Genomic DNA, 26,116 nt, shown 5'->3' with positions numbered 1-26,116 from the left:
TTACAGTACAGCGTGACTGTGATTTTCATCGTGCACATGGCCGGAATTAGCATGATTATGGATTATGTGTGCAGCTAAAAAAAAAAAGCGCTCTGATAAATCTGTGTAAAACACAGATTGCAATGATGATGTAAGCTGTTGTTGACTTTCCCAGTCTGAATGACTGGGGAAAGGATAGGGGGTGGGGTGTCATTAATCCAGGGCTAGTGGTGACTCGCCAAGAGAAAATGGGGTGTAGTGGGGGATGGGCGAGGACACTGTTATGACTGGTGCTTGGCTGCGGGACAAACTCGCTGAGGCCTTGGTATGTTTTTTTTTTTCTCCCTAATCCCCCCCCCCCCCATCTTATCGCTCGGTTTCTGCGTGGAAATGCGGCTCCATGTTGGCGTGAACATATGAAACGGGCGAAGACATTATATTTAATCAACTCCGAGGACAGTTTCAGCATTTGCAAAACCCGGCGTGATTTTTGGTGGCTTTTTTTTGAGGGAAATAGGTTAGTTACCGCTCTATGGTTGTGTTTCAATTACATGTGGACGGAATTATAAAATACCCTGTTATTCTAACATGAGTGAGCTATTAGTTTTGATTATTTAACGGAACACACGTGGAATATTTTTGCATAATGGGCTCCCGTCGTCACGGGTTAATCTTTATGTTGAGCTTTAGTCCGCGCCGCTTTGAAATAACAGTTGTTACAGGAGCTCATTTTTGCATGTCGGGTCACTCCAATGTGTCTAATGTCTGAAGCCGTTACAGCCTCTCAACGCCTACCTTTAGCTTTAATACTATAACCTTATCGTAGTTCATATATGTGGGAAAACCACCATTCTTGCAGTCGGTTAAAGAGATGACACGGTTTGACTTGAACACGAGAGCTGTGGAAGATATCGCCAATTGAGAGGTTTTTGTCCAAGTAGGTAGGAAATTGTAGCTAACTTGTTAGCATAGCATGCTAGGTTAGCTAGTTAGCTTGTTGGAAGGCTCAGAGCGGCAGCGGGCTGACGACCTCACTGTATTCGTTTGAAATGCAGTTTCAGAGAAGCTAACTTTACTCTGTTGTCGTGAATTGCGTATATTTTTGTATGAATAAAAAAAAGTTACGGGTTAATAGAACTTTAAAATATTTGATTAGCAGATGCGGCTAAGTGCTTGTGAGGAGCATTAAATGAAGTACAGACCGCCTTGCCTGGCTGGCATGTGTACTGACGGGTACGGCCGCCGCTGAGGCAAAACTAATGTTAACTCGCACGTTAGCTTTTGATTAGCTTTTATCACTGCACACTAGACACCACGTTAAAATTGCATCTACACAACTTTGAACTATTCTTTGGTGGTGAAGTTAAAGGGAATGAAACGCAAGTAATTAGCCTTCATTTGACAATTATATCTGGAATGCTAAGGCCGGTAGCGCCCTTTCGCACATTCGCATCTCCCCGTGACACATGACATGTGGACAATTGTCAGCCTACCTACAAATACAGCAGGAACTATTTAAGTCTATTTATTGCTACTCTGTTAATAGATGTGCTGATAGTAGAGAGTTTATTTTAAACAGAGTTGTCTTAAAGGCACTTGGGGGCAGTTTGAGTAATTTATGAGCACACACTGTGCTGATAGTGACTTGTCACACACCAAAGTTCAACTCATTCATTCATCGCTAGCTCCCTGCAGACTAACATGATGACAAATGTATTTAACTTGGCTCCAGTCAGACAGACGACCTTTCGCCTAAAATGGTAACCAAACAAAATCTGATTTGCCCAGTTGAAAGTACTAATATGCAAAATACCACACGAAGAAGTGAGCAATTGTTTGTTAATATTCTAGGCAACAGCCGCCTTTATTACATTGAATCAACAGTGGAACATCTGTATTTCGTTTCTTTTTTACTATTTAAGTGTATTTAAGGCATGCGTCTCTTTTAGAGAAGTACTGCAGGGATTGGTGCCAGGCATGGCACACATATCCATTTGGTGTATTCAGCTTTTTGCATTGCTGACCTAGATTCTCTCATTGTTTTGTGACACGCCCCTTCCTTCAGAGCATTTTACTCAGGTTGCCTTCTCATCCACTTGCTAACAAGCCATTGCTAAAATGTTCGTTCTCAGTAGGGTAATTTGTCATGACACTGATAGGGAAACTGTGTCCCACATGAATGTGTGGCAGGGCCTGTCTGGTTCTCAGAAAGCTGGAGCAGATTATTTACCTCCACTACATGGGGAGAGTTGGGCTGCGAGTCATAAGGGTGCCACTCATGAGTCTGACTTTTCATATCAAACTTAAAAGATATGAAAATATGTTTTGTTCACTTTGTTTGTTTGTTTTAAGGAGTGATTACACACCAAGCAGCTTTTGTATGTATAATGAACTGTAGTGTAGTTACTGATTTTGTAATGGGGCATTTATGTTTGTATTTTTCTTCTCCTAGGGGCTGAAAATTGTTTCCGAGGACAAAAGCGCTATGATGCGCCTCTGAGGATATCACGATCACATGGGTAACACATATCACTATTTATTGTCCTTCCTTTGCCCTCCCACCCCCTTCCGTAGGTATTGCTTGGTGTCTTTCTCTTGGTTGTGTTGAAAATTATATCGCTAATGCCTAGTGTAGGGACTCTTCTAAAGAAGAGCACAGCAGTCTTTTATCTGTGGTCTAACCAGAAGTCTAAAGTACGGAGCAGGATTTGGGCTTATTGCGGTAATTTCAGGTTTAACCCAGTGTTTGTCAGTATTACAAAGGGGTTGTATTCGTACAGGGTTACATCACCGTAGTAACTTATGCTGCAGATATAACCTATTTACATTTGAGATAAGAGATCAGCAGGTACAAAATCACTACATGCTGACCAGTCAGTTCTCTGTAAAAACAAACAAAATGTTTCATCACTCTTTGAAAATCCCTCTGAACTTGGTTTGTGGATAATACTTAGGGCTAGAGTGTTTATTTTCTTCCTCCTTCATTTTTTTTTCTCCTTGTTGTTCTATTTGCCTTGATACGTGAAGCTGACACTTTCTCTAAGCCTACTTTTGAATTCTGTTTTTATAATTATTCTTTACTTGCTGTTAAACACCATCAGTGCTGGAGTTGAAAAAAGAAAATTGTCTTACACCCTAAACATGATTTAGTCGTTCTGATTATCCCATGTCCTTAAGGTGTAACACTGAGAAGTCCCTTAACTTACACAGTATTTTTTCCAGCTTTTCTTCCTTGCTTTAAATAAGCTGCACTTGAAGAGTTACTTTTAGCAACTCTTTTTCCAGTTTCACTGACCAAAGCACTTAAACCACACACACATTTATACAGTACTTTCAGTACTGTAATTTGCCCCTTAAGAGCACTCTTGTAGCTGATTTGTTGGCAACAGCTGTGTTCCTTTCAGCTTGTATTATATATATATTCATATTTAATCCTGGGAATGTTGAAATGACTACTTATGTGGTACAGGTCCTAGTAATAGGAATGTGAAAGAAAATGTTGAGAATCCAGCATTAATAGATATCACCAGGAATGTCCTAAAATGCTTGGATTTTAATTAAAGTTGATGTTTGTTAATGATGTGAAATATTTATTTAGAGAATACGTCAATAAATCCTCCTGCTGCTTTTACAGAACACCATTAATACCATGTGTCATTATAGGTTTACAGTATGGGAGTGTCTTTGCAGGGTTTTTTTTTTTGTTTGTTTGTTGTGTTTTTACACCTGTACAACTATTTTAAACATTTGGTGGGTGGTCATTGAAACTTCATCAGCTTGGTCTGCTGAATGTCTAGTTTTAAAAGAATAAATGAGGCTGAAATGAGAACCAGAGAAACTGGAGAGAGAGAGAGAGCAAAGTGGCATGTAGCATGAAATATATGAATAGTTTGTTTATGACTTTAAATGTCAACCAGTGCTGCCAAATTATTGTTATAAGAGGTTATTTTATGCTTGTAATCTCTAAATTCCTGCAGTTAATCAGGCTCAGTTTCATGATAAGTCACATATTTAACTCCATACTTTATCTTTAGGAATATCATGTTGATGTTAGTGAAGCTAATAAGAGAGTGAATTATCTGAAGATGAAATGCAGACTAAGAAAACTCACACAGACAGTGGAATATCAATGACATGCAGGAAGTTCAAGTGAAGGATCTGAGTCTTCTCGTAATTGAGGGGGAGATATTGAAGGACCTGCCATTGAAGACAAGCAGTATCACTGATTGAAATTTCAGGGGGTGGTGAATACATTAGAGGTTTAATATCACAACTCTATTATCATTTGTACTGGTGTAGCGGTTAACATATTTGCCTTCCACGCAAAAGATCCCAGGTTCAACACCAAGAGGGGACACAGTCTTGGCCTCAGGAGTTAAAAGTTAGTGGACTCCTAACTGTGAGTCAAGCTTGGAATAAGGGCGCAGCTGGAAGTATCTTCTCTTTGTTGGTTCTTCCTTTTTGACCTCAGAGTTGTTCAGTCTGTTTTTCTATGTTTAAAATGGCTTACCTGTCTCCTCCACGTCTCATCAGGCCCTTGCCTAATTAAGAGTGGAGTGGGTTGTCAGCTTTTTTACTGAGGGATCCCCTCCCCTCAGAGTTATGTGTGACTGAACCTGCAATGATAAATAAGCACATTTGCAGGTGCAGTCACATTGAGCCCTAAATTGAAAATCCACACAGCATCCAAAAATGTCCTTCTTTTTTCTCGCATTAATGAATAATTGTATTCTATTTATTTATTTTAAAAGTAGAACCTTGAGTCTTACATTAGCTGGTATAATGTTAGCATGTAACCAGCTGTTGTTGTTGTTGTTGTTGTCCAAAGATGGGAAGGTGGCATGTCTAATTTGCTAAGAATATACAATTGTAACATGTTTTCTTGTGTTAGAGCTCTGACTGCAGTTTAGGAGATGAAGCTTGAGGTGAGAAGAAAGTATGAGGTGGAAATCAGGCAGGGGAGAGAGGAGTGATGGAGGCGATATGATGAAAATAAAAGAAGGCAAGGCAACATGGTGGCTTCCACAAACCAATGCCAATATGTATTTGTCTATGTATTTATGTATTCATTCTAAGTTGATGAGGATGCATCAGTTTGTTAGAAAAATGAATTACACACCCATCTGTGTATATTTATTAGTGCCATAATTTTTTTTCTATCAGATAATCTCGAATTACTTATTCTATCTTTAATCTTACTGTGAGTGGCTATGTGACAGACGTAGACCTGTTAGTTATTGTGACTTCATGTTGTCTTGGAAGCGATACATAAATGTTAAAAGGTCTAAACTATTAAGATTGCCATGACAGTCTTTACAGAAAAGTGACCATGACTGATATTCAGACGAGAAGCCAGCATGTTCAGATGCTGTCAGATTAATCAAAAGAAATGCATGTCTGAAAGGGTTTTGGGTAGACAGCTGACTTATGATGCTTAAGCTTTGGGAGTTATGTCTCTGAGCTATTAAGCTGCTAATTAAAATTTCATAACAAGTTTGAAAGTTACCTAAGAGATACTCATAACTCTTTGCTCACCATTTAGACCTGACTGCATTCAGCTTCTATTTATGTTCGCTTTTAAAGATGCGGGTGGCTGCTGGAGTTTTCTAATGAACAATAGGTGTTGCTACTCAGACTGTACGCCACATCAGTTCAGAAATGGGAAGATGGGAAGGAGTCAAAACTGGAAGCAAAGACATTGGCGAAGTTATTTTTCCACAAGGTCTCGTGTTTTAAACTATTGACACATCCCCTTTTGTATAATCTGTGAATCACTGAGCTTCTGTAGTGGCAGTAAAAACCAACACGATTGTACACTCAGGTTCTGCACCCAGCTGTGGAGGCACAAGCTGGGTTATAATAATCAAGAGGTTGAAGTGACACCAAAACTGCTGCTGTCACCAGCAGATGTGATGTCACGTTTGTGAGCATAAAAGCTCACACAGCAGGAGTGCTGCATCAGCTTACATTTATTTGTGCTATAACCATCAAACAGAGATTTTAAGGTGAAGACAGTGCTGTGACAGTAATACACTGGTGGCAAGGGGTGCATATTTTATTGAAATGTGTTGTTAGTTGTCATTTTTTGTTTCCTTCAGTAGAGCTTATCGGAGATTGTGATTTCTTTCAGGCTTTTTGCTAAGTTCTAGTCATACTGCTTCATTGTGAGAAAATGTATCGCGCAGGACTTTCTGACCACCTTGTTATGGATTACTGAAGGACTTGTACCAGATTCCAGCCCTTTTGGTTGAGTTGGTCTTGGATCTGAGCCTCTGGGATGTGGCAGGAGACATGTTGACTTTTTCAGCAGGCTGGCATCGTGGAAACAGTAGATGTTCTGTCCCTCGTCCAGTCTCCTTGTTTATTTCCACAGTCCCATTTAAACAGTGCAGGTTCTGCATGAACAAATATGGAGGACAGACACAAGTACTCGATGGATTATTGCCGAGGTTTAAATCCCATCTTTCCCAGACGTTTCAGTATAAAATAACCTGTCTGCCTCGTGAAGGCGGCTGGTAATTATTTCCTGTTGTAGGTTAATGAATGGAAACTGGTGCCCTGCCTAGAGCTAAGTGGTTTCTGCATCCACAAATAAAGAGGAACAAGATGTCGTCATTTATCAAATGACATTTGCGATTGCCTACTTCTGTTTTTGAATATCCAAGATGTAGGTCAAGCAAGTTAATTTATTTTTAATGATTTCATTTAAGGATTCATTTTCATTTTCAGTGCATGTATGACCCTTTTAAAACTGATTTAGCGCGCCAGAATACCAACTAATGTTTTTGCAGTCCATTTATGTTGTTGTTGATTTTAACACATGAGTGATCGAGATGTGTACCACTAGAACTCGTTTGCACTTCACTTCTGCAGTGTCTAATACCACTGGCTTTTAATGAACTCTGTGCTTTGTGCTTTACTTTTACAGGCTCCTATCCTGTGCTGACCCAATGGTTTAATCACCAGGACTAAAAATGAGCATAAGCAGTGATGAGGTTAATTTCCTGGTTTACAGATATCTGCAGGAGTCTGGTATGTCCAACAAATCAATATTTGATCAAACAGCTCTGCTTGCTGTTGTAGTAATCGCAGTGTTAGTAGTTTTAATATTTGGTCATGAATAACTTTTAATCTTGCAGCATTTGAGTCTGTGGAAATGAACTTTGACTTCATCCTACTTTTTGCATGATCCGTTCTTCCCGCAGGCTTCTCTCACTCTGCGTTCACCTTTGGCATAGAGAGCCACATCAGTCAGTCCAACATCAATGGAGCCTTGGTGCCCCCTGCTGCCCTCATTTCCATCATTCAGAAAGGCTTGCAGTATGTGGAGGCTGAAGTCAGCATCAATGAGGTCAGGGTCTGTCTTTGCATTGCTATCGACTGATTAGTTCACACTTGAAACATGCTGGAAAGAATGGGTGTAGTGTTTACTTATGTGTCGATTGCTCTGATAACAGTGTGACCACTTCAGTTAGAAATTCTTTTTGGAAATCATGAATGCCAGACCACCTGGCTTGTTATGAACACACTGTTAAAAAGCCAAAATTCATGTTGTTATGGAAGGGGTGAATCTTCAGCAATAATGCTGCTTTGCTTATTTCAGCAAGGCAATGCCAAACACATGCTGGCCGTGTCACAGCTGCTTGGCTCTGTTAAAAGAGCCTGGGTGCTAAACGGAGCAAGTAGTTTCACAGTCAGACCTGTTCCTCTTTATCACATTCAGTTTTTCAAAACTAAGATGGCTACTGTCAACGTGCCAATCTTCCAGCTTCCCCTTTCCCCCCCAATTTTCCACCCAATCATTCCAACTCCTTTGGTAATGGGGTTAAATAACACTGTATGTTCTCTTTGTAGGACGGCACCTTATTTGACGGGAGGCCAATCGAGTCCTTGTCTTTGATTGATGCCGTAATGCCAGATGTGGTCCAGACCAGGCAGCAGGCCTATAGAGACAAGCTGGCCCAGCAGCAGGCGGCAGCGAGCAGTGGCAGCAGCACGGGGCCACAGGGAAGCACCAAGAACGGAGAGGGCGCTGCCAACGGGGAGGAAAATGGATCCCACACCTTAGCCAGTAAGTTTAGCTCATGGTTGTAAACAATCTGAATCAGCTTGTGAACTACCTGTTGTGTTTTCTTGTCTCATGCAGGATGTTATTTTGAGCTAAATGTCTGATACACAGTTATAAAACAAAGGAGTGTTGGCACATTTTCAAACATGAGTACACAAAACACCTAGATGATCTACTTTTAGTGAGGCAACAGTACAACCTGAATTAATGTCACAATCAGGTTATGAGTCAAAAAATTTTTTTTTTGCTAATTTCACTAGAATGGCTTCATAATATTCTGAAAGATTGCATCTTGTTAAAGCTAACCTCTTTGATTTTTATTTTATTTTTTTGCATGATTCTGTCTGTGTGACCGGTTTAATCTTTCCCGTCATGGCTGCGTCACAGTTTGAGGGTTTTGTGTAAAGTGCTTTTGGTTTGGTTGGTTTTGGCCTGACTGTGTTGTACAATGGGCCGACATATCCTCAGCATAACCATGTATAATATCCACAAAGCTTATAAAGAGGTTATACACACACAATGCGGTAATATTATGTTGAAGCACAGTATGTATTACTCTGCGAGGCTCCCGACTACGGTAGCCATAATGCTCCGACAATCCATCAAGCGGTGCAGCTTCATAGCTTAGCAAAGTGGTACTAAAACATTTTTGACAGATTTTTGAGCGCCGTGTACCACATAAAATCGGTTCAGTAATAATGATGGTGCGTATGAAAGCAAAGGCATTGCGCATATGCATTTTACCCATATTCTATCACAATATTTCATTTTCTTATCATTGCCCAACATTATACCGATATTACCGTGAGCGGTATGATGTGGCCCAGCCCTACCTGCAATAGTTCATGTGTGCTGGAGCTTTAGGACTTCAAGAACGCCGATGACCTACAATTCAGTACACTGCTTAAATGCCTCCACACTGAGGATCCGGTTCCTGCTGTGTGGACACAGTGGTGTTAACCATCTGACCTCAGCACCTCGTGCTTGCGGTTAAGCCACTTTTTATGAAATAAGTTCAAGCGATGACATACTCGCGTGCTGCTGTGGGAATGCTGTGGTTTGTAGGTTGGGTGATGTCAGATTCCCATCATGACTAATCTTGTACAGTGTGATGCGGTTTGCTAGGCTGGTTGTTGCACAATGATGTTTAGTGAAAACTGGTTACTCCTTTTCAAATTAACTTTTGTAGCAGTAGAACAGGACTCTACTTTTTCTTCTTTGCGTTCAATGAGAGGAAACTAGCATGTGCTCATATAACATACCTTTTCATTATTTTTTTCTCATCATTCATGTATTTGCTTCTCTTTTCCTGCTGCACTGCATTCGCTTTGCTTTCTGAAAAATTGCACAGTACTTAAAGAATACTCAAGTTTTTGTTTCACGCTCCTTCCTGTAGATCACCACTCGGAGATGATGGAGGTAGACAGGGATGTGGAGATCCCCCAGAGTAAAGCCATGGTCTTGAGGGGCCACGAATCGGAGGTTTTTATCTGTGCCTGGAACCCAGTGAACGACCTCCTCGCCTCTGGGTCAGTATTACAGTTTTCTGATGCAAACGTGGGATTGTTATGGGCGAGAGCTGGCGCAGCTAAGCGTGTTTCTTTGAGACCTTCACATTATCACCTTTTCACCTTGTAATTCAAATAACCAAAATGATTTAGCTTTTCCTTCTTGTCTTTTTTATATCGGTCGTAATTTAAGTATTTTTTACCCAGAGTTCACTCTTGATGATTTATTATAAAGAGTCCAGATCTGTAAACATAGTTGATCATTTTTAAATGGTTGATTTATAAAAAGAATAACTTGTGTGGAATAGTCAGTGAGCTTTTATCACAGCTAAATGAATGTTTCTCAGTTAGAGGAGTGTTTTCCTGGACATTTGCTGGTGCACTTCAGTGTAATCACCCGAGATTTGCAGTAACACGTTACTTTTTCCAATTAACAAGTAAAGTAAGGGATTACTATTGCAAAACAGTAACTAGATTACTGTTGCTTTCCCATTAGCACGCTGTGTTACTGCGTTACTAAACCTTGATTTTGTTTATGAGAGTGTCTAATGACAATGACGTCTGAGCGTGCGACATCCGTGGCAGCAGCAGACGTGTGCAGATCAACAATGGATAATATGGAGTGTGGGAGAGAGTACGACCATGCAGCGTTTAAAGCTGGGAAGTACTGACATTACTCTGAGTTTGATTCCGTAAAAAGTGACAAAAACATTGGCGTGTGTTGTACACTCTGTGTGGGAAGAAAAGTTCTTTCTACAGCAAAAAATTTTAATTGAAATCTGAGCAAGTACCGAGCACGCTGCCACAGGAATGTGAAATTCAGAGAAACCCCCAGAACCCCTCACTGACATGACCGCTGCAGCACCGGGCAAACCTCCAACAGCCCCACTCCTGCGAAACAGGTGAAAATAGACTTAAGAGTGACAGGACTCAGTGCTGCTGAATCTTTGACTTTATTTATTTTGTGCTGTGTTTTACTTGCTTCTATTTGAAAGAGTGAGTGTAAACACAAAAAAATATTTTATTTTATATGCTGGGATATGCAGAAAATAGCTTGAAACAAATTTCTTCAAGTGAGAGAATGTTGCATATTTTTTAATTTTTGCTCGATGCAATGTGCATAAAGTTAAAAGATTAAAACAAATAAAACAAGTTTTAAAAAGAGTTTTTCATTTGATTTATATGATGGATTATGCAGAAGAAATAGAATTGGGCTGAAAGATCTGGTGCTTTAGGTTGTGTATCTTGTTTTTTTAAAAGTATCTAAGTAATAAAGTAATTAATTACTTTTGAAAATAGGTAAAGAGTAAAGTAACAGGATTACTTTCTTGGAGAAGTAATCAATGTAATAGTAACTATTTACTATATTCAAGTAACTTGACCAACACTGGTAAAATTTCACACGCGTGGGACTAATAAAGGTTATCTTATCTTATCTTAATCACACAGAGGGAATCTCTTTACATGGGTGGAGTATGTATTCAAGAACAAAACATGCTGCAAATGTGACACATTTTTCAGAAAACACATGAATCCAACGCAGCAGATTTCCTGACAGGTGTTGATTTATCCCTCACTGACAGATAAAGTGACAAGAATCACTTTTGGTGTTAACCCTCTGGGGTCCAGGGTATAATTGGCCGTTTTTGACTACTTTTGATCTTACCTCTATATTTCACATTTAAAAACTGTTTACCTTGCCTTGTTTGGTATCATTATTTTCAGCACAACCTCAAATATCTGAAATTTATTTTGTCATTTTGGCATACTATATTAGCACAATTAATCTAAATTCAGACAAAAAAATTCAAAATCCGAGTAGAAAAAAGTTATATTTTTTACTGTAAAACCTGCAAACATGTTTAACGAATCATTTTCATAACTTGAAATGCAAATAGAAATTGCACATTTCTAAAAAATTATACACAAGTTTTGCAAACAACAAAGTTATATGGTACCATTTACCTAAAAATGCAGCCAAGGCCTCAGGCGTTTTTTTATTTTATTTAACCATTTAACCAACTATTTACAGAACAATCACGTGTGCTGCATCAAAAAGAAGGCACACGAATTATTTGTGCCAGTCCAAAAATAGTTTGTTCAGTATAAGACAGAGGAGAACAGCACAGGCCTAAACCCTGCAGGTCTGACAGCAGGAGGTGTATCAGTCTAGTTTTCCATGTGGAGACAGTGTTTACACTGGAATCTGCCTTAAATGGCTTTTTTGGAGCAACTGTGACAGTATAACTGACACACAATACAAAACAATAACTACACAACACACTAACTATAGCCTCTAAACACGCTAAATATCATTAATGTCCCACATGTGAAAGCTGTGTCGTCTTAAAATGGTCATATGATTTTGACGCGCCGGCGTGTCTGTCGACCCCAGAGGGTTAAACACAATGTTAAATTCTTCTCTATTTGCTTCAAGTGTCAAACTCTGTGCACTTTATTGCCGTTTTACAGTCAGTCTATCTATAGCTGGTGGCTTTTTTATGGCTTTAAAACCAGGCAGATAACCTCAAGAGTTGCACCTGTTAGGTAAATGGGCCGTACATTAAACGCTGTATTTGCTCTACTCTTATTTAATTACTCGGACCAAAGTTTGTTAAACTCTTAGTCAGACAAACCCACTCATAAATCAGCTCTCTCTGCGGTTACATCAGACACAAACTTCTCCACTCCTACGCTCCACTGTTTGTCAACATGGCTCAAGGGAAATGCCTGAATTTTTCAGCAGTTGAACAAGATGATATAGAAGAATAATGCATGCAATCCAACAGGATGCACAACCACTATGTGGACTAAAAAAGGCGAAAAATAACGATCATCTGAAAGAAAGCTCTGTTCAGCAGGAATTAAAAGCTGAAACATGCCAATAACATTTTAAACCTTTTTTCCAAATTAAACCGGCGAGTCTTAATTTATAATGGTAGGCAACCAGAGGTAAGTATTCAGCTGGCTGTTTGCTGTGTATTCAACAGTCTTGCTCCTCAGTATGTGCATGCGTCTTAAAATAAAATGGAGAAAAAAAGCGATTACATCTGGAACAATCCTGTAATATAGGAGGGTCTGCGTAAAGGGCCAAGTATCCACATAAACCAACGTGAATGAGTTTTGTGCTTGTAAAATCTCTTTCTCCTTTTTCTTCAACAGATGATGTGAAAAGTTTTGATAGGGATTTTAAAAGATTTTGGATTTGATGATTTGGGTTCAGGTTCGATAAAATGCCTTTAAACCCCAACCCTACTCAGGAGCAATGATGGTCAGTTTTATAACCTTATCAGTACCGATTTTAGAAGTCCAAGTCATGTGGGTGTGCCTAACGCAAGGTTGTTTTGACTCCTTCAGGTCCGGGGACTCGACAGCACGGATCTGGAACCTGAGCGAGAACAGCACAGGCGGATCCACCCAGCTGGTTCTGAGGCACTGCATTCGGGAAGGGGGCCAGGACGTACCCAGCAACAAAGACGTCACCTCACTAGACTGGAATGTGAGTGAAAGTGGGATTGTGTCAAGTTAAACTGTGGAACCCACACACTAACACGATCATACTGAGTGCTCTGTGTTGGTCATCTAGTCTTCGGGTGTGGGTTTGTGCGCCTGTGTGCATGCTAATAAACACAGCTTTATCAAGAGGCATTCCTTCTAACTATAGCCATGTATAAGGAGGCACTCAGATGAGGGAAAAGGCCTTTTCCATAACCAAGCTGCAAACATTTTGTGCTCTTTTACTCTTATATGTTCCTGTTACCATTTTTTTTGTAGTCAAAGTCGATGCACAACGCTTAAAATGAGCCTCATTCATTTACTCAGAAATTAGTCATAATAATTTGGCTGCACCCAATGACACCACGCTTCTTTCCTTCAGAGCGAGGGGACGTTACTAGCAACCGGCTCATATGATGGCTTTGCTAGGATATGGACAAAAGACGGTAAGACTCTGGCATCTTCTGCATCGTAGCATTTCAGGCGTTTGTCCCTGGTCTCTTTCCAAGTGGCATTTGGTTATTTTTTTTCAGGTAACTTGGCCAGTACTTTGGGTCAGCATAAAGGCCCTATATTTGCACTCAAGTGGAATAAGAAAGGAAACTTTATCCTTAGCGCTGGTGTGGATAAGGTGAGACACGTTGCTTTTCTTTGTATTTTTTTTATTATTATTTATGAATATTTTTGGGGTGGAAATCTTCGGTCATTGGTTTGGATTCCTGGTCTGACTAAAACAAACAATTTGAACACATTGTCTTGGGTTTGATTGGTCATTACTCAAAATATTGCCCATTTTTATAGAATCAAATTTAAAAGCAGAAAATTCGTAATGATATTCTGCTATAAAGGGAAAGTTAAAAATGAATTTGCATAAATGATAATTTAATGACAATTATTTTCTATAATTTTCTTCCTTTTAGCAATAGCAAATTGATGCCATGCACGTCTGTGTGGATATGTAACATAATCAGGTTGTTGTATGTCATAAATGTGAAGGGCAGCGTTTCATCTGAAATCACAAAGCTATTTGTTTGTCCAGTCAGAATTATCAACACATGGTTCAACATTGCCACCTAGTGTACAGAAGTATATTAAAACCTTGTCACCTTGGGATTCTCATGATTGACCAGGGGCTGGCGTATTGTGATATAAAAGTTTCGTCATGTTTGTGATATAGTGGTGTAGTTTTGTATTTTCTCTGCTTGTGCAACAAGCAAAATATGAAAAGATTGCAAGATGTTAAAAAGAGAGTGTTTTATTCTATGTAATGTTTTTGATTGTTTTTTATAAATGACACTAGTTCGTCATAAAAAGCATCTCTATCTTCACACAGACGACAATTATTTGGGATGCACACACGGGAGAGGCGAAGCAACAGTTTCCTTTCCACTCAGGTGAGTGACAGGAGTCAGCTGGATTGTTCACATGACGTTTCCTGGAGTGTTTCTGTTTTTAGGCATACGTTACCTTTAGTTGAACTGCAGTGTGAGAGCACAGTGAGAAGACCTTCACTTATTTCTGTCTAGTTTTTCTGGACATTGTGACTGAGCTTTGATCCTGTGATATTCAAGCTAGTATATCTTTACACACAAGGTATCATTTCAGCTTTAAATGAATAGACAAAGCTTTTTTTCTTTTGTTTTGTTTTAAAACCATATGTTGATCTGATGATCAGATCTAATGTGGAAGGAAGAAATCTTTACCGTGATTTGTTCGTTGTGATCTTCTACGTCAACTTACTGCTACATCAGCCTTAAGCTATATCTTTACCTCTCCACAGCGCCCGCTCTGGATGTCGACTGGCAAAGCAATAACACATTTGCCTCGTGTAGCACAGACATGTGCATCCATGTGTGTAAGCTGGGCCAGGACAGACCTGTAAAGACCTTCCAGGGACACACGGTGAGAATAGAACACTCCAGTGTTTGCACTCCATTGCACAAGTAGGAAAACAGCTCTGGTGCTCAAATGCGCTGTGTTTGATCAGTGACGTGCGGTGACTTTTACAGAAAGACAAAGGGAGAAGGTTGTTGCCCAGAGACACAAACAGAAACATGTTCCTTCATTATTTAACAAGATAAACTGGATCAGATTAAAACATTTATGCTGCCTGTCTACACTCCTTCCTGGCTGATGACTTGTAAAATATTACTTTTCTAGTTAAATGAATATCTGCTATACCAAAATGATTTACTATTAGCTGAAACTGACAAGTGTTAGATGAAGTTTTCAAACCATTCCTTTAGGTAGAGAAGCAATAAAACACGGTATGATCTGTATAATTGCAAAATTGTATCAAGTAAGTATCAAAAATAAGAATTTTTCAAATATTGCTGCTGCATGAATAAAAATGTTTTTAAAAAGTGTAATAAAATGTGTTAATAGCAAGAAATCAATAGAATGAAAAACGTTGACAGTACGATTAACTTTCAATATCTAAAATGTTAATGACAAATAAAGGTGGAGTGTTGGTTAACATCATCAAGTCAAACATCATTGTCACAACTTTCCTTGGTAATGTACTAAAGCAGCTAGTATCAACCTTTTCACTCTCCATTTTCTCTACATCACACACGTTGGCCACACTGATTAGCAAGAGGCAACTCGGTGATACTTGTTTACTTGCTAATACTAGCTGTGCTTCCACACAAAGCCCAGATCTGACTGATCTCAGAGCAGTAAAGGCAGAGCCAGGTCCGCTTGACCCGCACATTGGTCTGATCAGTTGACAATAGCAGACTGCGGCCACAAGATGGCAGTAAAGTAAAGGTGAATGCAAACTGGCAGGGAGCTTTGTGACAGCTGTCTGAGATGAAAGGAGAGGGATCACTTTACAGTGGTTCAGTTAAATTTATGTCTATTATTAGGTTTGACTATATTTAGATGGAACATTACTGTGTTACATAATATCAGGGTGGCACTCCCTCCTTTTGGTTTCTTATAAAAGTTATAGTGCTCATAAAGTGCATTCAGTCAGTGGTAAAAAAAAAATATCTACAATTATCGTACCATTATGTGTCACTGCCATTATCATTTGTCTCGGTCATAAGCTGATGAGCCTGATAGGCTGGTTATTAACTAATTTATTTCATAGAAATATGTACTATGCAGGTCAACACGATTGTTCTGCAAATTGTTATGGCAAAGAGTCTGTTTTTTTTTTTTTTACCCTTCTCATTTTTGGCCAGTTTGAAACTAAAAATGTGAGCTGGAGTAAATGAAACCTTAACCTTGGAAACGATTTGTTTAAAGTCTTGAATTTAGAAGAGATTTTTGTTTGGTCATAAGCCAGTGTTATCCTCATGTAGTGTATTGTATTATCTGTGGCCATGTGCGCCAGTCAGACTTTTTGTTTACACTCACGTCTTTCTCACCCTAGAATGAAGTGAACGCCATAAAGTGGGATCCTACTGGCAGCTTGCTGGCCTCCTGCTCCGATGACATGACCCTAAAGGTCGGTTCACTCAACGCAATGAGGCCTAACGGAAAAGAACAAGCCGGGCCTTCATAGGAACACTGTATCCCAAGTAGGGCTGCTCAATTAATCGAATTTTAATCACGATTGCGATCTGGGCTTTCAACGATCATTAAAAATGACTGAGCTGATTATTAGCCCCTCCCTCATGCTTTACTCTCGCGCTGCTCCGTGTGGCAAATCGAGCGCACCTCTCTGCATTTCGAACACGCGTCACAACAATTAAGAGGACCCTAGGGAAGCTCGGAAAGCTAAGCAGAAGTTATTTGGAGAGGAGAGTGACTGCCGTTGGTTGAAAAGAGAGGTAAAAAAAAAAAACTTCAGTGGTGTGGAAACATTATGGGTTGGTGGAGTCAGACGTGGATCAAGTAGACACAGTGTGTAAATGCTATGGTGTAGTAGCTGCACCACAGAGCAACACTGCAAAGTTCACTAAACATAGATGTTTACATTTTTCATTTATTTCTTATATTGCAAACATTCGCACTGTTATCAGTATTTGCACACTATTTTATATTATTTTTTTAAAGTCATTATTCAATACATTGTTATTGTTAACCCTTTAAAGCCGGTCAGAGCAGCACGCTCTGTTTTGTGTAACTATTTTTAAATCCCTGTAGAACCTGAACCGCTTAAGCTAGCACAATAAATTTTTTTCCATATGAAACCGGAGGAGTTGTACTTACATCTCATGCCATCAGCTTGTCCTAGGTCACGGTTTCCTTCCACATATAGCTTTGCAAAAATTGCATAAAAAGCGCTTGCAGGAACAAAAACATAATATTCCAGAAACACTTCCCACATTGAAAAAGACGTCAACACGAACTATCGCATTTCCTGCCCGAAACCGGAAGTGACGTCATTTTCGCGGAAAATGTAGTTTTTTACTTGTAGGCCTTAAAAGCCTATACTGGTGTTTTCATAAGTCATGTTTGACTTTTCTGAATAGTTTCTGGGATGCTTAGAACTCGAATTGCACTGCTGGAAATAGTTTATTTTGATGCACATGCTGTTTTCTTTGCAAATTTGCATCATAGGATTGTTTTTTTGTTTTTCCTGCAGTATATAAAAATTGCTGTGTCTCCAAAATAAAACTATGAAGACACTCAAAATAAATTTCCTGTTGTTGTAAACTATTTTTTGCAACTTTTTTGTATTTAAAGTTTTGAGGGATAAACCTCATAAATTTCGCCAAGTAGAAATATATGTAAAAACAAAAACGATTTTCAATTTTTTTGTAGTTTATTGCACTTTTTTGCAATTAATGTAGTTACTATGGACTTAATGCATACATATTTTTAATATATGGGCTATAACAGTTGTATTGATGTATAGCAACTTGAAATGCTCCCACAAATGGCACTACAACATGTAAAAAAAAATAATAATATAAGCTCTGGCGGACTTGGTTCTATGGTAGATCTTAAAGGGTTAAATAAATATCGTCAAATAATCGAGATCTCAATTTCAGTGAAAATAATCGTGATTATCATTTTTGCCATAATCGAGCAGCCCTAATCCCAAGCGTACATTACAAGTTAAATTAATAGCTTTTAAATGTTGCCTTGATTTTCTCTCATATAGATCTGGAGTATGAAGCAGGATTTGTGTGTCCATGACCTCCAGGCCCACAGTAAAGAAATCTACACCATCAAGTGGAGCCCCACAGGCCCTGGGACCAACAATCCCAACGCCAGCCTCATGCTGGCCAGGTAAGAATCGAATGAAACGTGTTCCTAGTTTTTCATCTTTTTTTCTCTCTATGTCATGTGTCAAAGGGGATTTCTATTTATAAGGGAATGTTAATGGTATGTAAATTGTTGTTGGTGGAACACCTTTAGAAAACAGTCACAGATATAAACAGATTGTTTATAGTAAATGGCCTTTTTAATACTAACATTTTGGGAGTTTTTCAGTTAAACGTAACTATGGCATGAGAGTTAAATGCTTGTTTGTTTGTCTGAGATCTGATGTATCCCTTTGAAAGAACAGTCCAGAGAAAAATGTTTGCTTTCAGTTGGATGTGCTCAGGATTTGGACATGGTTCACTACACAATGCAAATAAGAGTTGGCTGTGCATTAGCCAGCATTATTACTTCCTTGTATTTTCTCTGAATTCAGAGTTCATTAACTGCATGTTTAACTGAATAAAGAATCATTGTAAATAATTAAAGCTTAGAATGAGTTATAGGTTTGTTATTGGTAACATCGAGCAGCCTAAAAAAAATTCATCTTCATTTCTGCGTCTGGGATAATGCAGCTCTGCCATGTTTGCTTCCCATCAATTACTCTCTGGACTAGATTTTTAGATTTATTTAGGGGTGGGTTTCAGTTTCCGTTTTAAGTAGCAGTCATGCCACTGACGCAGTGTATTTTATATCTGGCACATGGTTCTTGACACATGACCCTTTGCATCCTCTCTCGTTCCCCTCTCTCTGCAGTGCGTCGTTTGACTCAACAGTGCGCCTGTGGGACGTGGAGCGGGGCGTGTGCATCCACACTCTGACCCGCCACCAGGAGCCCGTCTACAGCGTGGCCTTCAGCCCAGATGGCAGGCACCTGGCCAGCGGCTCCTTTGACAAGTGTGTCCATATCTGGAACACTCAGGTCTGTGATGCTACCTTCAAATTAAAAGCTGATCTGGTAATACATGCTGAACCACAATATTCTAAAGATGTTGCCTGTTATTGATGAATCTGTGCGTGTCTCTCCAGACGGGTGCTTTAGTCCACAGCTACCGAGGGACAGGTGGGATCTTTGAAGTGTGCTGGAATGCAACAGGGGACAAAGTAGGAGCCAGCGCATCTGATGGATCGGTGAGTTTTGCTGCCTGAGAGCTTCATCACTCCCAGTAGTATCCACCCACATGTGCTCTAGCCTGTGTCTACAACTTTCACACCACCTTCCTGACCATAGAAATGTGTCAGCCCCATTTAATATAGGTCTTGCCAAGCTGTTCTGATAGAATGGGCTGGGGGTCTACTACAAGTACATCTGCTGCTAGTATTACAGTAGCAGAAGTATTTGGTCATTTCTCTCGCTTAGAAACTTTCCTAAGCAAAATTGACTGTTTGACTGTAGCCATGACCTGAGCTGATTATTCTATGAGCTGTCAGCTAACAGCCTCTCATAAATGGTGAATTCAGAACTTTCTTCATATTTGTTGGATTTGTTAGCACTTTCGGCAGCCATGAATAAAGCACTTCAATCTGAAGGCTTCATTTAAAATGCTCAATCAGGGCAAGATTTATGGTCATCATGGCATCAAATAGCCGTCTGTCTGTTTACAGATGCTTCTTAACCAAACTCTAAAAGGTTTTTATCTGCATTTGAATGAAACTGCAGAAGTCCCATAAGAGGTTACAAGGAAGCGCAGAGTTGCATATAGACTTTCTTATGAGGGGATTGAAAAGGCTGGAGTACATCTACTGCTGAATTATTTAATTGGATTATAGGCTGATATTGATAGCAGAATTGTTAATTGGCCTTAGAGTGCTGGCTTTTATGTGAGCTAAAAGCTCTGTTGTGTATGAAGCAGAGCACTGTTAGTAGTGTACCTTTCCCCAGGCACACCGAAAATGTTGTTCTTGTAGGTCTCGTGCTTTTCAAACATTATGCCTCTGCATTATGAAGTATTTGTCTCTTGCAAACTGACACAGCAGTGGGAATGGAAACATTCGACTAGTAAGCAGCTACGTGCTAAGCAGTAGGAGAAAATGAGGAACAGTGTAGATATGTTTCCTGTTTTTTGGGGCACAAAGCCAAAAAAAGGGAAAGGAAATTTGAACTGTTTGTATTTTTGTATTATTTCAAAGTACCCCTCAAGTTGAAATGCTCAACTTATGCATTCTATTGCTCATTGTGGCACAAAGTTACATTGCTCTAGCAAGGTACTGTATAGTATGTTTATAACATAACATCCCGGACTGGACCTTCCTATATAGAGTATGTGTCCTCTATATGTACCTATCTTGGACCACTCCTGAGAAAGACTTAAAAATGTTCCTTTTCTATTTTGCAGTTTGAAAGGTAGTTCGGTTTTATTTTGAAATCCATGCTTTTATTTTGCAACAGGAAACTGGCGCAAAACCGTTAAAGGGCTTGTTAGTAACGTTTGTTTTAGGATATGATAAATAGTGTGCCTTAAAGTAGGGCTGCTCGATTATGGCAAAAATGATAATCACGATTATTTTCACTGAAATTGAGATCTCGATTATTTGACGATATTTATTTAACAATAACAATGTATTGAATAATGACTTTAAAGATTGTCAAAAAATAATCTAAAATAGTGTGCAAATACTGACAACAGTGCAAATGTTTGCAATATAAAAAATAAATGAAAAATGTAAACATCTATGTTTAGTGAACTTTGCAGTGTTGCTCTGTGGTGCAGCTACAACACTGTAGCAAAGTTTACACACTGTGTCTACTTGATCCACGTCTGACTCCACCAACCCATAATGTTTCCACACCACTGAAGTTTTTTTTTTTTGCCTCTCTTTTCAACCAACGACAGTCACTCTCCTCTCCAAATAACTTCTGCTTAGCTTCCCGAGCTTCCCTCGGGTCCTCTTAATTGTTGTGACGCGTGTTCGAAATGCAGAGAGGTGCGCTCGATTTGCCACACGGAGCAGCGCGAGAGTAAAGCACGAGGGAGGGGCTAATAATCGGCTCAGTCATTTTTAATGATCGTTGAAAGCCCAGATCGTAATCGAGATTAAAATTCGATTAATTGAGCAGCCCTACCTTAAAGTGAAAAATATGTACATTTCCTGTGCCAGTTTGTACCTGGCTGACAGTGGCACAAGGTTTATTAATGTTTCCTTTAATGGAATAAGTTATGTGCAATCACAATGTCGTTTAATAGAGTTTATGTGTAGTTGTAAGTTAGTGAGGTGATATAGTGAATTGAGTGATGTAAATTTGATTTGTATGCTATATGTGAGCAGGAGAAATTTATTTCCTTGATATTTTGATGTTATGGTAGTTATATTGTTGGTTTTGTTTTGCTCCTAGCTCTTACGGTGTCTTCACTGAATATTTCAATAAAAACTTTTCCAATAAAACCTCTGTGAAGCATCAGTATAAGAGACCATCATTCAGTCAGGGATGCTACACCGTTATCAGCCAAAACAGTAGAACAATGACACAAACTGCTTAGCGGCTCGTCCTGTGACTCTCAAACTTTATTTTTAAGCTGAAACAAGTTGCCATATTTCCTACGAAACACAATTTCCATACGCTACCTAAAATTTGTGTTGATCTGTCACCACAAACCGATTTAAACTGTGACAAACAAAAGCGGTTAGGTTAAGTGAAGCAATGCTTTTGAAGTGTGAAAGGCATTTTGTGCATTGTTGAAACAAGCTATGCAATGCTGCTGATTTTTATCACTTTGGTTGATCGTGTGCTCATTTGTGGACTTTTTTGTAAAGGGCAACTGACATTTTGTTGTAGAGATGATTTTGCTGTGTGTGAAGAAGACTGATGTAGAGTGCTGTGGAGGTTTCCAAACTGAGGAACTTGTTTGTTTGAAATGTTGATTCTATATGTTTTAGAAAATGGCCTGAAATCTATAGATTTCAGATATAAGCCATCTCAGCTTCAACCCTCCTTTTCCGCAACCTACTTCTTCAGAATTATACATCCTGTCTTTCACACATGCTCTGAATTAAGGATATGACTGGCTGAGTAGCGTCACGTGGAACGAGTTCCTGCCATTGGTCTGTTTGCGTACATACACTGATTATCATAAAGACAAAGGAAAAAGTGGTGCAAGTTAAAATAAGCTTACTGTACATATGAGAAAGAGTCAAACAGAAAGGGTCTTAAGTTGGACTGTTGGTGCGCTAAACTATATGTTTATTATGCTGAAATGCCCACTAGTCTTCTTCACACTGCAGTGCGTTCAGTTTCCACAGTATCACACAGGGTTCATATGGGTGCTTGAAATCCTTGAAAATGCTTGAATTTTAATGTTGTCTTTTCAAGGTTTGAAAAGTGCTTGAATTTTAGATGTGGTGCTTGAAAGTGTAACTGTATTTCATTCACCACAAATAACTATCTGGTTGAATAGTTTTCTTATCAGATAGAGAAACAAAATGAGTCGCAAAATGTAAAAGCAAAATTTCGCGATCTGGGCTCCCTTGCGCCTCCGTCTCTTTCAACATGTGGCCCCGCCCCTCCCTCAAACAGTCGGGCATGAGTGCGCTAACATACCTGTAGGCTGCTGTTTTAATGAGTGTTTGATGGAACAAATGGCGGAGTTTGCGCTTTCCAGTCGCATGATAGGTGAGTGCTAGTAAATAATTTTCCAGTATGCATACGTTACACACGCTATTTTTTTTTTTTTTAAATTATGATTATTATATTGCTGTCAAACTCGCTTGAGCAATGATTGAAATGCACTGAGTGTGATGCAGTATGGCAGCGCTTTTATGGAATATGCTGTGAACTTAGCTAACATTACATAGCAGTAATATGAGTTAATTTACTCAAGTGAAAGCTTTAAACATTAGCCCGATACATAACTAGCCAACTTAGGCTTTCTGATTAACCCTCTGGGGTCGACGGGCCCAGAGTCTCCATTTCAACTTGGGTCGAACGTGCAGATTTCAAACTATGTACCAGGTTTTAAATTGTGTTGATAGGCCACGTAAAACCGATGGTTTTTTTTGGGGTTTTTTTTCTGAATAAAACTGTCGTTTACTCCGGGAAGAAACGGTAAAAACAGCGTTTTCTAAGGAGAGCGCTAGCAAACACGCTTTGATTGTGAGTGAAAAAAGAAAAAACACTCCTTCCCTATTGGTGGAAAAATGTACCGTGTGGAACAATCAAAAAATGATATGGCAACATGTGGCATTTGGTTGTTTGGGAAGAGGGGGAAGTTTTAGCAGTGAGAGAGAGAGAGTGAGCGAAAGAGAGAGAGCGAGAGTTTTGCTACGTGAGAGGTTTGTGACGTTTGCCGTGTTTGGAGTCTCAAGTTAGTGTGTTGTCTTGTGTAGTTAGTGTGTGGTGTAGTCGTTGTTTTGTTTTGTGTGTCAGTTCTACTAGTGAACGTCACAGTTGCTGCAAAAAAGCCACCAAAGGCAGATTGCAGTGTAAACACTGAGTGACACGCCTGCTGTCAGACCTGCAGGTTTATCCCTGTGCTGTTCTCATCTGTGTCATAGTGGACACAAACTATTTTTTGGAGTTGCATAAATAATTTGTGTCTTCTTCTTTGATGCAGAACACCTGATTGTTCTGTAAATAGTTTGAAATGGTTATATAAAAAAAAGTCTGAGCCTTGGCTGCATTTTAGGTAAATAGTACCATATAACTTTGTTGTTTGCAAAACTTGTGCTTTTTTTTTTTTTAAATGTACAATTTCTATTTGCATTTCAAGTTATGAAAATGATTAGTTAAACAAGCTTGTGGTTTTTACAGTCAAAAATATCACTTTCTACTCATGTTTTAAGCACAATATTTAATATTTACAGTATGTCAAAATGAGTAAATAACAGATTGGCAAACTGCCTGTTTATTTAAGGGAGATGAACAAAGTACAGTGGAATTGTACATAATAATATGACAGATGATACATTCAATAGATTTTAAGTAGATGCTTGTGCGTTCTTAAAGTCTCATATTTTGAATTGAACTATGTGATCTGTTCAAAGCCTCCCAGTCAGTGCTGTTCTCCATGCCTGTCTGACTGTACATGATGTTATTAGCACAAAAACACTTTAAAGGTGATCATTTAGGACTTCAGCAGTAATACAGACAGCAATGTAGTTAGTGATAGAACAGTTTTATTGGGAATTAACTTAAAAAACAAACATCTGTCTCCTATTTTCTGTCACACAGGAAAGAAGCATCAATATCTGATGAGAAGACTTATTTATTTCTTTTGGGGGGGGTTTTCAACAGGAGAAGAATATCTCTAACAAGTTGATTTGTTCACATTTTCACATCTTAATTTTCAAGTGAAATGTGCATGTTGAGTTTATACTCTATGTATATAAGGCGACCGTCCTTTTGCAGTATTTTTGTGTGGTGCGTTTTTCTGTGTTAACAAAAGGGGAACAAAGGTGTTTAAGTTCACCTAGGATGATTTGTTTTAATTTCACATGGTCTTACTGAGGTGATGCGAATTGAAACATGCACTTTTTTTGGGAGGGGGGAGGGGACAACACAGTTGTTTAAACATGCCACAGGGGAAGTATGGCCCTCTGCTCTTTTTGGGTTCTGATTGGAAAATATTTGTACACCTTGAAGCGTTCACACAGCTTCTGACTACGGCAGAAACTGAAACTGGGTGACGTTTTGTCTAACCACATATGCCTTCCTGTTTGACAGGTATGCGTACTAGACCTGAGAAAATGACACTCATCGGGGGGAGCCATGGACCGACTACGAATGTGTACATAGCCAAAATGACTGTCCCTGCCTGTCCGCCACACTGCTGTAGTCCCACAGATGCCATGGCCCGCTGTTACAGCCAACTGGAGCACGCCCTCCATCAGACATAGACCCAAGGACCACACCATGGCAACAAACAGTTTATATGCAAATGCATCAGATATGCCAGGTCTGCATGGACATCAGTCTTTGCTCCTCAGACCTGCAGGAGTTAAACATTTCTTTGTTATCACACAGTATAAATGTGTCACCACAAGCAAACCAAAACACCAGGATTCCTCTTGATTTCGCTCTTTTTGTCCTTTGTATCTGACTTGTAAAGACTTTTGTTCTCTGGTGTGTGCATATTGCATATGTCAGCATTTAGTGTCCTGTGGACATTGTTGTGTTGAGTTTGGACTTTATATTGGTCTCTGTAAATTACATGGGAGAGAAGAGAGAGGAGATGGGAGATGTTTTTTTGTTTTTAAAGAAAAAAGATGTTTGTCTTTTAAAAAGTGGATGTTCAGAGTCGTGCATTTGGAGATAAATTCATTTACTGCAGTCTTTGAGGTTCAAAAATGCAGGTGTATAGTTTTGTCAACTCTATTTTTATCCAGTAGGTTTGTTCCATTTTTTGCCATTTAAAAAAAACAAACAAAAAAACTAAATATGAAGCAGTTAATCAAAGGTTGAACTGTCCTTTGTTTGCAACCTTTATCCTCAGAAATGGTTTTCAGGTAATCACAGTTCATCAGGTTGTGTTGGTGCCCTGAAGAATTCAAAATCTCCTGGCTGAAAAATGATCTGTGTAGCTTTTAACACTGATGACAGCAGTGCTGTTGAAGAGCGGTCAGCTTCAGGTTCACGTCTTTGAAACTCACCTCGTCCTTGATCTGTCGGTGCAGATATCACTTGGTGACAGAGACGGGAAAACCAGCCCATTACTTCATTGGATTTGTACAATTAATAGTCCTAATTGCACTTGTTTTCTCAGTTAATGGCTTGTTGCTGTCCATTGTTTTTCATAATGTAATGCAGCTTTGTTGGTCTAATTGCTTCTCGATACCGGAAACAATTAGACCAAGATGATCTGGAGTGTTGTTTCCTGCTGTTGTCAGGTAGTAGTTGACCAGCATTAACGTACACACACACACACACACACACACACACACACACACACACACACACACACACACACACACA

The 26,116-nt window shown here is 39.2% G+C and overlaps 1 protein-coding gene across 4 annotated transcripts; it reads left to right on the top strand.

Moving 5' to 3' along the window:
• Positions 1–256: 256 nt before the first annotated feature.
• On the top strand, positions 257–26,116 carry tbl1xr1b (TBL1X/Y related 1b). Of its 4 annotated transcripts, none has more exons than XM_085388398.1 (16): positions 257–304; positions 2,432–2,498; positions 6,908–7,011; positions 7,185–7,330; positions 7,834–8,050; positions 9,444–9,576; positions 12,913–13,054; positions 13,433–13,496; positions 13,584–13,681; positions 14,384–14,444; positions 14,831–14,952; positions 16,430–16,504; positions 18,110–18,237; positions 18,967–19,132; positions 19,240–19,341; positions 24,869–26,116. In XM_085388398.1, exons 3-16 carry the CDS (start codon positions 6,954–6,956, stop codon positions 24,893–24,895), a joined length of 1,539 nt encoding a protein of 512 aa, XP_085244524.1. In that variant the 5' UTR covers positions 257–304; positions 2,432–2,498; positions 6,908–6,953; the 3' UTR covers positions 24,896–26,116. The 4 variants fall into 4 exon arrangements, with proteins under 4 accessions (XP_085244524.1, XP_085244523.1, XP_085244520.1 ...); XM_085388397.1 differs by lacking the exon at positions 257–304 and adding an exon at positions 349–496; XM_085388394.1 differs by lacking the exon at positions 257–304 and adding an exon at positions 725–916.

The sequence above is a fragment of the Rhamphochromis longiceps genome, linkage group LG18, assembly GCF_057381845.1.
Source record: "Rhamphochromis longiceps isolate RC_006_pf linkage group LG18, R_longiceps_female_GT1.1, whole genome shotgun sequence".
Lineage (NCBI taxonomy): Eukaryota > Metazoa > Chordata > Actinopteri > Cichliformes > Cichlidae > Rhamphochromis > Rhamphochromis longiceps.
The sequence above is the reverse complement of the archived record's forward strand: the minus strand, read 5'-3'. Positions and strand labels throughout refer to the sequence as shown.